The sequence below is a fragment of the Micromys minutus genome (assembly GCF_963924665.1).
Source record: "Micromys minutus genome assembly, chromosome: 1".
In the NCBI taxonomy this organism is placed as follows: domain Eukaryota; kingdom Metazoa; phylum Chordata; class Mammalia; order Rodentia; family Muridae; genus Micromys; species Micromys minutus.
In genome coordinates this window covers 83,450,577-83,462,604 of record NC_137969.1, presented here as the reverse complement: position 1 = coordinate 83,462,604, position 12,028 = coordinate 83,450,577, and the positions used below count along the sequence as shown (strand labels likewise).

The following is a 12,028-nucleotide window of genomic DNA, read 5'->3' as shown; positions in this document are numbered from 1 at the left end:
AAGCACACTCTATGTTTACTTTAGTAGCATGAAGAAATGTATTTTTCAAATGTGAGAAATTCCTTCCTTGTGGAAGAAAACTTTTCAGTGCCTTTAGTCCAACATTGGGACTCAAATCTTCCCCACAGCTAGAAAACAAAGTTGGCAAAAACTCAGTGTGGGAAAAGCATGGGAGAGGGAAACCCAGACCAGACAATCCAGGTATTAGCAACACCTCCACTCTCCGCCCCCCCAGTGTGTGCAGTCAGCTCCCACAGGCTGGAAAGACCGCACTCACTCCTCGTGTATACTCGCTTATAGCTCGTACACTGCCTCCACTCCTCTCGGTGAGCCTTGTCAGCTAAGTGTTAGAAAAAGAAACGGAGGGTCAGAGAACACTGAGTAACAGTGACAGAGCCAGCCACTGGCAGAGCCACAAGTCCACAGTGCTGCTCTGCCCCTACACATCGGACTGCCTCAGGTCATTCTGGGCTTCCTCTCCCTAGCGTCCCTCTTCCGTATTTGCTGTGTGTAGGGGGTTGGATGTATTTTCACAGGAGTGTAGCTGGCTCAGGCTATGACCAGGTAAACAAAAGCACCAGCCCCTACCAGGTTCTGAACAAATATGCCCAGACAGGACTGTCCCAGCCTGTGGTAGCTACACTGTACTTTGCCCTAATGAATCAGCTCCATGGAGGCCGGGCAGTTGCAAAGGTAAGTAATTGGCTGTAGATTTGAAGGCCAGGTGAGCCTTGGTAGATGTGGCACCTGGACTTTGTCAGTCTCTAAGAGGGGAGAAAGCAGTCCCTAGCAGGTCCCTGGAGCCACACTGAAGGAAGGTGGAGCCGGCAAAGCAGGTTCGTGGGGGTACTGACACCCTTCTTTTCCTTGCCTTGGGCTTGCTGGGCTGTTAGAGAGGGAAGGACACTATTGTCTTTGTTGAGACAGGGGGTTCACTTCTGTGCATACAAAGCCATGACTGTTATTGTAGACAGGGGTACTTCCTTCTGAGACTCTTAAGGGTTTGAAAATGAGTATCCTTAGTTATAACTCAAGGTTTAGCCTACTGAAGTTGGTGACTCTTGGTGACAGAATGATTGTGTATTGTGCCTTTGTAGTCGGGGCCAGGATGTTTAGTGCAAAGTCTGGGGACAAGTGAATCAATTAGTTTTCAAGTTCTCCTAACTCGTGTTTGAGTACTGTTGTGTTTCATGGGTCTTTAGCAAAGGATCCTTGTCTGGTACTAGGGGTAGTGAGCCCTTCCTGGAATTGCTGGCAGAGTTTTCAACACGACTGAGTTTTTCGAGGAAGAAAGTCGGCATAGAGGGAAAGGTCTAAGGTCCTTTGTTATGTCTGCCTTGAAAGCAGAAGGCGCTCCTCTTGCCTGATCTTCTGCTGTCTCACACTTCCGGGCTCCTTGCTCTGGACCCTGGCTCTGTGCTCTTCAAACAGGGTGATCTTGTGGTTTCACCACATGCCCTTTGACCTGATAAGACTTTCAGATGAAAGAAACTTGAAAGTTTCTAGACTAAGATCAGGCAAACAAGTTCAATTAGAATCACATTGCTTTCAACATTCCCAGGGGAAAATGGGGTGGTGGGGGTGGTGGTGGTGTGGCTGTCCTTGCCTGTGAATGCTGCTAATCCAACAGGCTCTGGAAACAGGAGCAGTGCCTGGCTGGGCTTTCCACTGTTCTGTGCCCCTCTTCCAGGCAAGAAGAACTGGGAAAGTACACCTTTGCCTGGAGCTAGCTCTTATGTTGAGGAATGTGTGAGGATACTAGTCAGATATGAGAGAATCTTCTAGGTCTACACCTCTTCAGTCAGAAAGATCTGGGAGACCTAGCTCTCCATTGCCCCATATCAGCAGTCATAAACTGTGTCTGTTTAGAAGAGAAGACTGTTATGGAGTCAGTTAAAACAGTGTGTGCTCGTGTGTTTGTGTGTGCATGTGTGTGTGTGTGTATATGTGCATGTGTGTATGTGGATGTGTGTGATGTATGCATATGTGTATATGTGTGTATATGTGATATGTGAGTGCATGTGTTTGATGTGTGCATATGTGATGTGTTTGTGTATGTTCAAGATGTGTGTGTATATGTGTAATATGTGAATGTGCATGATTGTATGTATGTGTGCATGTGGTATGTGTGTATATGTATGTGTTTGATGTGCACATATGTTTATATGTTTGTGTATGTGCATGATGTGTGTGTATTTCTGTGATGTGTGCATGTGCATGTGTGTATTGTGTGCATGTGCATGATTGTGTGTATGCATGTGTGCATGTGTGTGGTGTGTGTGTATGTATGTATGTTTGTGTGTGTGTGTGTGTAGGGTAGACAGAGGTCAACCCTGAGTGTCTTCCTCTATTGCACTTCATCTCATTTTTGCGACAGTGTCTCTCACTCACTGAAGCTTATTGTGGCTACAGAAGCACAGGCTTGGCTTTTCGTGTGTGCGAGGGATGCAAACTCAGGTTCTTATGCTTATGTACCTAACACTTGGTCAGCCCCAGTGACACGTCTCCCTAGATCTACAAAGCCTTCAGTCCCTCACACTGTCCTAAGCTTGCTTTCTGAAGATACTTGCTATGATGCACGGAACAATTACTGTGTTCCAGGCAGTTCCCTGTCATGTTTAACTTTGACACCAACCCGGAAACACTAGCCCCTAGTATCCACCATCTCCATGGGAAAGGACATTGAGCGGTAAACAAATTATCTGTCTAATAAGAGACATAGTAACAATTTGAACCTGGACTTGCTCCCCAGGAGGCTTACTCTATTTCTGATGCCTCAGCACGTCTGCTTTAAGCGTTGTATAAATATTTGCTGGTGGAATAGACGAGGAAGCATTAATTGGGATTCCTTGGTAGCATTTTGAAGTCACACCAAAGACTGTTATCTGCCTCCCGTGCCACCCACAGCTGTTGTTCCATATGTACTTTCTTAATTTTTTAGTCAGCATCAATCTAATTGTCTAGGCTGATATTTATTTAATGTAACTGTTTGAGTTAAAAAAATATTTCTCTATATCTGTGTTCATATGGTTTGTTTTAAACAGTTTTGAAAACCATAGTTGCTCATTTTACAGACTCTTATCAACTACCATGTTTGGATAAAGACTTAAATTGCTGAAGTGTGTGTGTGTATGATTGTGTGTGTGTGTGTTTGTGTGTGTATGGTATGTGTGTGTGATATGTGTTTGATGGGTGTATGATATGTATGTATATGATGTATGGTGTGTTTGGTATGTGTATGCGTGTGATGTGTGTGATAGGTGTGTGATGTGCATGTGTATATATGTGTACCTGTGTGTATGATGTGTATGTGATGTATGTGTGTGTGATGTATGTGTGTGTGATGTGTGTATGTGATGTGTGTATGTGATGTGTGTGTGTGTGTGTTTATACAAGCTGGAGGTTGACTTTTAGTGGCATTCTTCAGGAGCCAGACACCTTGTTTTTTGAGATGATCTTTCACTGGGATCTAGGGTTCACTGGTTAGGCTTGGTGGGGTGTCCAGTTAGCTCAGGGATCTTCTCATTTCTACCTACCCAGTGCTAGGATTACAAGTGTGCACTACCACATCTGTCTGTCTTTTTATGTAACTGTTCAAAAATCAAATGTATATGTTGGTGCTTGAAAAGCAAACATTTTACTAACAGAGCTATGTCCCCAGCTCTTCAGAATGATGATTTGTTTTCTTTTTGTGTGCAGGAAATTAAAATTAGTATATAACTGCCTCAAGACCCAAAGGGGGAAAAATCAAAGGGTCAGAAATGGAACCTTGGGTTCCCCAGACACAAGGAAGGACCTCAGGACCATCAAGGGAAGCAAATAGAGGACTTCACAGTGGACATTATAGACCCCGTCCTCACCCTAAGTACCACCAGTGGCAAGATGCCCACAAGAACTCAAAACCACAGCAGGACCCCAGGGATGACCACCAACAGCTCCACTATGTACCCAGGAGTGGGGAGTGGTCCCAGCCTGTGTCTGGAGCTGATTACATGAAAGGATCTTATCCCAGTCACCTGTACTCAAGGTATGATGTTTAGCGTTATAGTGGATCCATCTCTCCTAAGTGCCTGTGAATAGATTAATTGTTCTTGTTTCTGTCCATTTCCTTCTTCCTCCTGGCCCCTCCCCCTTTCCTGGAATTTGTTGTATAGAACAGGTTGTTCTCAAACTTAGGATCCTCCTGCCTCGTACAGCTTCTTAAGCGCACTAACCATCTTGTGTGGCTCTTCCTGCCTCCTCCTTCTCTTCCTCCTCTATCTCCTCCTCCATCTCCTCCTCCTCTGCCTCCTCTTCCCCATCTTCCTGTTTCTTTTAGGGTTTCCATTGTTGTGACTGAAAACCAGCTTGGCGAGGAGAGGGTTAAGGGGTTATTCCACTTTGTGCTTCACTTCACAATTCTTCACTGAAGAAGTCAGGGCAGGACCTTAAGTCAGGAACCTGGAGGCAGAAACTGAAGAAGACCACCATGAAGGAATGATACTTTCTTGCATGTCTGCCTTGAATCTTTCACTTTTCTTTTTTATCCAACCCAGAACCATCTGCCAGGAGGTGTCACCACCTCCAGTGGGCTGGGCCTTCCCATCAATCACCAGTCAAGAAAATGCTATATAGACTTGCCTGCAGGGTGATCTAATGGAGGAGTTTTCTGAATTAAGGTTCTGTTCTTCCAGAAATGTCTATTTTGTGTCAAGTTTGACAACCACCAAGGCACCCACTCTTCTCTATTGGCTAAGATAAATCTGCCTTGGTGACTGGTGACGATGTTCCTCCCCCCTCCCCCTTTTTTGTATCTCAACCAGAACTTGGTATAGCTGGCATCACAGAGTGATTGGGATGGAGGATGGATGGAGGATATAAAGGAGCGAATGCTACCTTTGTGCTTTGAGATTGTGAAAGGCAGTATTCGTGGGCTGTGGGAGAGCTTTTCCTAGGACCCTGTGAAAGGTTTCACATTTTCTCTGATCCTAGCTGGGTACCAACAGCACCAACCCCAGTGTCTCAAACTATGCCTGGAGGGTGACAGACATGTAAAGATCAGTGTTTAATACATAAGAGTTTTAAGAGAACTCAGTTTCAGAGAAGGCAAGCGCAGATTTTCAGGCTATAACGTGAGGAGGGAGAGACTACAGAGGTAATTCTGTGTTGGAGAATCTTGAACGCTTGTTCCCCCCAGGCCCATAGTATTGAACTAAATATTTCACAGAATATTAGAAACCATGTGATGAAGCTGTCCTTCATCTCTTCTGGCTGGGATTGTGTCTATCTGCCCTATGGCTTGAAGGTTAAAGTTACAGCAATTATTGGAAAGAAATTGGCCTCTGAAGTTATTATTAATTGACAGAAACACTAATAATGTCCCTTTCCCCAATCCTTTTGTGCTGTTGAGTCTCAAGAGGAATTGGGCATGTCAAGAACAGAGATAATAAAAGCAGTCATGCTGGTGACAGTGGTGATAGTATTCCTTCTGTCTATGTGTACATTGAAATTCCTGTGGCTCGTGGCCACTCCATGCTTTCCTAAGGAAGGGGTTTTTCTCAGATAGCACTTGGGTCTCCAAGATAACAGCTTTGATGGTATTGCCTGCGCATATCTAGGGGAGGAGAATATTGCTGTAAAATAATTGCAAATCAATTCCTTTTAATAAGAACATTTAAAAGTGCAAAAGAGCTTTATTATAAAAGACACATCCTTTTTGTCAATAAAAAGGGCTGCCGCTGTTCTGATTTTGGATTTTCTGACCTAATGTGGCAGATTTGTGACCTAATCAGGAAGATTCTAAACTAGGCAGTTGTTCTGTCTTCTGAAGTTGTCTGGTTCATCCAGTCTCCCTTTGGTTTCTCCCTTTTAGTAGTGGGTGACTGACTGTCTTTGTCGTATCTCAGGTCAGGCTACCAGGACCCCTATCAGAGGTACCACACTCCGACACCAAGGGATGAGTACGCTTACGGAAATTACTACTACCACGGACATCCACAGCTGCTGCAAGGAGAAAGAGGTATGAAGTAACCTCCAGAAGCCTTTGGGAACTGGAGATGCATGGGTGGCCTACTGCCAGGGCCACCAGCGTCATGTTTGGAGAGCCTGCCCTTTGATAACACTAAGACTCCCCTATGATACTTGTTCTGTGGATAGGGCACAGTTCATCCACAGTTTCCTCAGATGCCTTCCTGTAGCAAAGGTTCTATTTACAGTTTAAGTAACTGAAAAGTCAGCTCTGGAGCCTTTCGGGTATGCTGAGCTGTAATAGGAATGTCACATTATCCTGGGGACAGCAGATGAAAACCACTGGGAGTTCCAGACCCGAGACCCCCACATAATAGGGTATTGTGCTATGACTAACTAGCATAGTGAATCTGATATAACATTGAAAACACACAAACACACACATGCATTCACACACACACACACACACACACACACACACACACACACACACTGGATGAGAGCATCTCGGGAGCTTTCACTATTATCCCTCACACATCAACTGACTTGCTGTGGCAACTGCATTCTCACTGTACCACAACATCCCAGCTTTGCAGCTCCCTAGTTTCCTTCTAAAAGGACTTGCAGAAGCAGCAAGTGACCTGTCTCTGTTTTGCTTCCTCTGAGGGTGCAGTGGCAAGGCAAGGGAGTCCCTATATCTGGCATGAAGATCATGGAGACCAAAGGTACTTCAGTGAGCAACATCGGGAAATGCACAACAGTACATCTGGAGCAAATAGCGATGCCCAACTCCAGTAAGTGTGAAAACACAAGCCACGCTGACGGGATTTAGTTAGACTCTGTTGGACAATCTTAGGACTTCTGGTAGTGATCCCAGTCCCATGGAAGACACAATTTACTTTTGTTCCAGCCACAGAGACATGGGACTAGCCTTAGGTGCCCAGCCCTATTTGTATCTCTGAGAGTCATGATGTTCCCATTCAGGATTAGTAGTCTACATCCTGTAAGATACTTTAGGCCCTCAGTGGGAAAGAATGCATTTAGTCCTGCTGTAACTTGATGTCCCAGGGCTGATGAATACCCAAAGGGGGACTTCCCTTTTCTGAGGAGGTGAGAGGGTAATGGGGGCAGGAATTTGTGAGGGTGGGTCTGGGAGGAGAGGAATGAGGGGGATATGACTGGGTTATAAGGTGAATAAATAGGCTCACTTTCCCAGTGTAGGGGAATGCCAAGGCACTGAGGTGGGAGTGGGAACATCTTCACAGATGCAAGGGAAGGAGGAGGAGGTATGGGAATGGGAGTAAAGGGAATAACATTTGAAATTTAAATACAGAGAATATCCAATAAAATGATAAAAAAGTGAATAAATAAACAAGTTAAGGGGAAAAATTACTTGAGGTCCATCTAATGGTCAAGTCCTATGTTGGCCTCAGAAATAAAGTTGTCTCCCAGTGGTTGTTTTGGCCAGGACCTTCCTGGAGCTGAGTGTTTCTCCATCACCCCTTTCTGGCTGTAAGAATGGAACAATCTCCTAGCATAAGATACAGCAGGACTGGACACTTATGAAGCATCTGTCCTGGTCCCCTTAGCCTTGGAATTCACCAGTGTGGCCAGTCACTCTCTGTAAGGTCTGGATCTCTCCTAGTAATTATGTACAGGAACCCAAAGATTCTATCTTTTTAATACATTGAGGTGGGAGAGAGAGAAAGTACTTTTTGCTGGAGCACCAACACCGGCCCCCACTAAGCACCAGGCTTGCCTCCAGCAGAGAAGACTTCAGCTTGCTGGCTTGCTCAGGACCTGTCTCACCACTGCTGTCATATCTCTGCAGATTAACCAGTAAGAATCCATACAGAGACAGCTCTGCTTCTCTGTCTGGACAGGAGCAGCCTGGGGAGTTCTTTCCAGAGAATGAATCCCAGAAACAAAAGGTAACATAAAGTGACAGAGTTCTGGAGGCCTGTGGCCATGCGCTAAGCCACCTTGTCAGCAGTGGCCAGCAGAGTCTCACTCACACCACCTTCCCCTGCTCCCCTTCTGCCTTACCAGTCCAAGGCCCTGATCTGACCTATTCCTGTTTTGTCAAGTGGGTAGGACTTTACTGTGAGGTGCTTGTAAAGGGAAGAGGCTGCCACCATGGTTTAGGTGTTAGGGAGCCCGGGGGACTACAGTTTTAGGAAATAAAAAATTGTTAGAATGTTTTAATTTAAGTTTGAAAAGCAGCCTTGAAATCTTTCCTGACTCTCCATTCTCTTTTCTATAAAATCCTAATGCTTCTAGGTCACAACACAGAGCTCTTAGTAGTATTGATATAAATGCTTTATTATGAGATAATTTTAGATTTATAGCAAAGTTGCAAAAAATATTGTAGAGATGAGCTCTTAATTTTTGTCAGGCTTGGGTTAGTTTTTTTTTCTCCCTGATTATATTTGTGTGATTTTTTTAAATCATTTTTTTCCCTATCTATTACTTAATAATATAAGGCATAGGTTATGGTGGCTGATCTAAAACCCCAATGTGTGAATAACACTTTACAGTGTGCAAAAACCTTTGAATGTCCTGTTCTATTCATCTCTCCTGCAATAAAAAAACGTTTGCATACATGTCTGCGAGGAATTCACATTATCCAGAGTGTACATGTGCTTATAAAATAGCTAGTGCATTATTAATAAGTACTGTGCATAGGACAGATAGTTTAAATTTATATCACAGATGAAGGTATTGGGTTAGAAAAGCCACGTCACCTGTTTAAGGGCATAACAGAGGGTGATGAAAATAGAAGTTGAAATCTGAATACTAGGTCCCTTGAGCTCACTGGGCCATGCTCCACGGGACAGAATGGAAAGCATGCTTTCTTTCTGCGAGTCCACAGTCACTGTGGACTTTCAACCTTGCTTCTTTGAAGGAACACTTGGAAGTGGGAGGACAAGCAAGCTCTCTGAAACTTCTCCCTACATAATTTCATTTTTTTCCCTCTCCCCCCCAATAGCCATCACTGACCAGCAAATCCAACCTCCTCCAGCAGCATGAATCTGGGCTCAGCTCCAGTAGCTATGAGCTCAGTCAGTACATGGCAGCTGCCCCCGAGCAGTACGAACCTATGGTGTCAGCAGCTTGGAGGCCTATTCAGGCTGGTGGGTACCAAGTGGCCCCGGGAGCTGCTTAATTCTGATAAGGAAAGGTTGGGTCATGTGGGAAGTCACCTTTCTGTGTTACCAGGAATGGGTCTACATTTGCCTTATTGGCTCATGCAGGTCTCCCAGGCAGAGGCCAACTTTGGATCATTTCTCCGCCTTATCTTTGGTAATGGAGCGTGCATCATAGGTGGCTCTTGGAAGGAAACTCTGCTCTTAGTCATTATTAGGTTGGGCCAGGGGGCACTCTGGAGTGATTTTAGGCAAGGAAATGAGGACCAGGGAGGACTGGGCAGAGTGAGGCAAGGCTGCAAGTGTGAATGCTAGTCTGGAGGCTTACCATACGCATGGACATACTGGCTGCAGAGGCTGCTTGTCCTTTGGCCATTGTTGAGAATCTGAGATGAATGCATTATCATTTGGGCCATTTGCATTATAATCTGACATACTCTTAGAGGGTCAAATCAGATTAGAGCTTGACTCCTTCTAACTAAGTAACCCACCCAGTATCTCATCTTGGCCCAGGTGAAATTTGAGCAGAAATGTATTAACTAAAAAGTACTGAAAATAAACCTAACAATGCCCACATGTGTCTGTTGGCCAGATGATACCTCAGCGACTGTTCCCAAGGCACCCATGAGGTTCTATGTTCCCCATATGTCTGTGAGCTTTGGGCCAGGAGGTCAGCTAATATGTGTGTCCCCCAACTCTCCTGCTGATGGACAAACGGCTCTTGTTGAAGTGCACAGCATGGAGGTAATCAATATCTTGGGCCTTGGAGATGTAAGTACTCTGCTCAATTCAACCACTCGCTCAGGCTTTCGCTTACTTTGCTTGAGGCTGGGCAACTCTGGGAGCGGGAATTTTACGTGCCCTAGGTTGTGGGCAAGAATGAGTGGGCTACATCTACATTTTCCTTGAGCTGCTGTTTGCACGAGGCACTGAGCCACACCATAAGACCATAGTCCTGAATATGAGACTAGATTCGACTGGTGGGTACTGACTGGAAGAATCTGGGGGACCTAATTTTATTTTCTACTCCAGGTTATACTTAATGATTCCGAGGATCAAGAGGAGATGAGAGTTTTCCCAGGGCCCCTCATCAGGTAAAGTACTGCAAGTATTGTTAAGGGAGTATTATGTGAGTGTGTGTGTGTGCATGCATATGTGTGTACATACATGTGTGTGTGTGTGTGTGTGGCATATGCACACATGTGTAAAGGTGCATGCATGCATATACATGCAGAACCCAGAGGAAGATCTGTTGTTTTCTTCTTTCTCTTCCTCATTTTTTTTTCCTTCCGTTCTCTTAGTTGTTGAGACAGGACCTCTCACTGAACTTGAAGCTTGCCATTTTGGCTAGGCTGTCTGGTCACTGAGCTCCCTGGATATGCTGGTCTCTGTCGCCTAAACCCTAGCATTAGACACAGGTATCCATGCCTGGCTTTTCTGTGCCGGTTTGGAATTTGATCTCATGCTTCCAAGGCAACTGCTCTGACGCCGCTGAGTTATGTCACCAACTCCCAAATAGAGGCTTTCGAAAGCGGAGGACTCGTCCTGCCCAGGTCTTGGTTTCCAGGGAAGAAAACAGACTTCTCCACGTTAGTAGGTCGAAAAAGGTGACTTGAGTAATTTTGGCAAGCCGCTTCGCATTTGAAGGGCAGAAAGGAAAGTTAGCTGAACAGGTTAGACATCTAAAAACAGCTGCATTTCGTAGAGGTTGGCTGGTAGGAAACTTTAGTGTTCTAAGAACTTGACAGAGATCAGTGGGGGAGATGGAGCACAACCTGGGCAAACGTTCTTGAAACTTCTTTTCTTGAGCTGAGTTTTCCAGTTTCCTGACATTGTGAACGTCTGCCCTCTGCAGGAACGAACTGGAACTGCAGTTAGCAGTTTTTAGCCACATTTCAGTGGGCTTTAGCTGTAATGAGTCCTGGGTGGGTGTCAGAGGACCAGCGTGCCAGGTATTTTACTAAGTAGTGGCTTATCAGCCTTCTTTAAGGTTCTCCCTTGAGAAATGATATGGCTCTTAATATGTCTACTCCAAAGGCCGTGGGACTTTATTCATATGAAGGCCATTAAATGTCACTACTGCTTTGTACACGTAATCTTATTCTGAAGCTTGTCCCGGCTCACGTGCTCACACACGTATGTATATACAAATGTAGAGACCAGAGGACAATCTCAAGGGTCATTCCTTAGTTACCAAACACTTTGCCCTTCCTATGCCTTACGGGTTTGCAAAGAAGTAAGCTGTATATTAAACAGTATGATGCTGGCCCCACTTGGCACTGATTTGTTGACTGTTCTTGAGCAAAATATAATGTCCATTTAACGAGCACGTACATTCAGTTTGCTTATCCCCTTTTATATGCAGGCAGCTTTTTTCAAAAGTCCTGTCTTAAAGTAGGGATGACACCGAGACACAGAGCAAGTGAGATGTTTGTGTAATTCAGACACGGACGCAGACTTGTCTGACTTGAAACGTGCCATCTGAGAAGTCACTTAAGGTCTCTGGGTTTACTCCCTTCATTTAAAAGATAGAACGATGCACAAGAAAATCTCTGAAACCCCTTCCTGTTCTGCAGGGGAAAAAATGATCGTGTGATTCCAGACTTCCAGCCCCGGGCCGCCATGCTTCTGCCGTGTTAGCTAGTTCATTGTACGGGGAGCCTGGGCGCCTGTCCTGGGACAGTCAGTCTGCCCAGGCCTTACTTCCCGAATCGCCCCACAGGGAGGACATACACAAGGTGGATATCATGACGTTTTGTCAGCAGAAAGCAGCTCAGTGTCTCAAATCTGAGACACCAGGGAGCAGGGACTCAGCTCTACTTTGGCAACTGCTGGTTCTCCTTTGTCGGCAGAATGGGGTAAGTCATTGCTTTGGTATAGGGGGCAGATGGAGGCTGGGCTGAGGTTTTAGTCTTGTGGGAGTTGGTATATAGCAC

The 12,028-nt window shown here is 45.2% G+C and overlaps 1 protein-coding gene across 2 annotated transcripts in view; it reads left to right on the top strand.

Moving 5' to 3' along the window:
- Window positions 1–12,028, top strand: part of SEC16B (SEC16 homolog B, endoplasmic reticulum export factor) — a 76,309-nt gene that overhangs the window by 27,178 nt on the left and 37,103 nt on the right. Inside the window, exons 2-9 of one of the 2 annotated variants that reach the window (XM_080918728.1) lie at window positions 3,700–4,027; window positions 5,886–5,998; window positions 6,620–6,740; window positions 7,778–7,877; window positions 8,936–9,080; window positions 9,685–9,836; window positions 10,125–10,186; window positions 11,815–11,950. In XM_080918728.1, the coding sequence (XP_080774854.1) occupies window positions 3,762–4,027; window positions 5,886–5,998; window positions 6,620–6,740; window positions 7,778–7,877; window positions 8,936–9,080; window positions 9,685–9,836; window positions 10,125–10,186; window positions 11,815–11,950 (1,095 nt within the window). In that variant the 5' untranslated portion in view covers window positions 3,700–3,761. Of the gene's footprint in view, window positions 1–3,699; window positions 4,028–5,885; window positions 5,999–6,612; window positions 6,741–7,777; window positions 7,878–8,935; window positions 9,081–9,684; window positions 9,837–10,124; window positions 10,187–11,814; window positions 11,951–12,028 lie in introns of those variants that run through there. The other variant, XM_080918729.1, reaches the window with a different exon arrangement.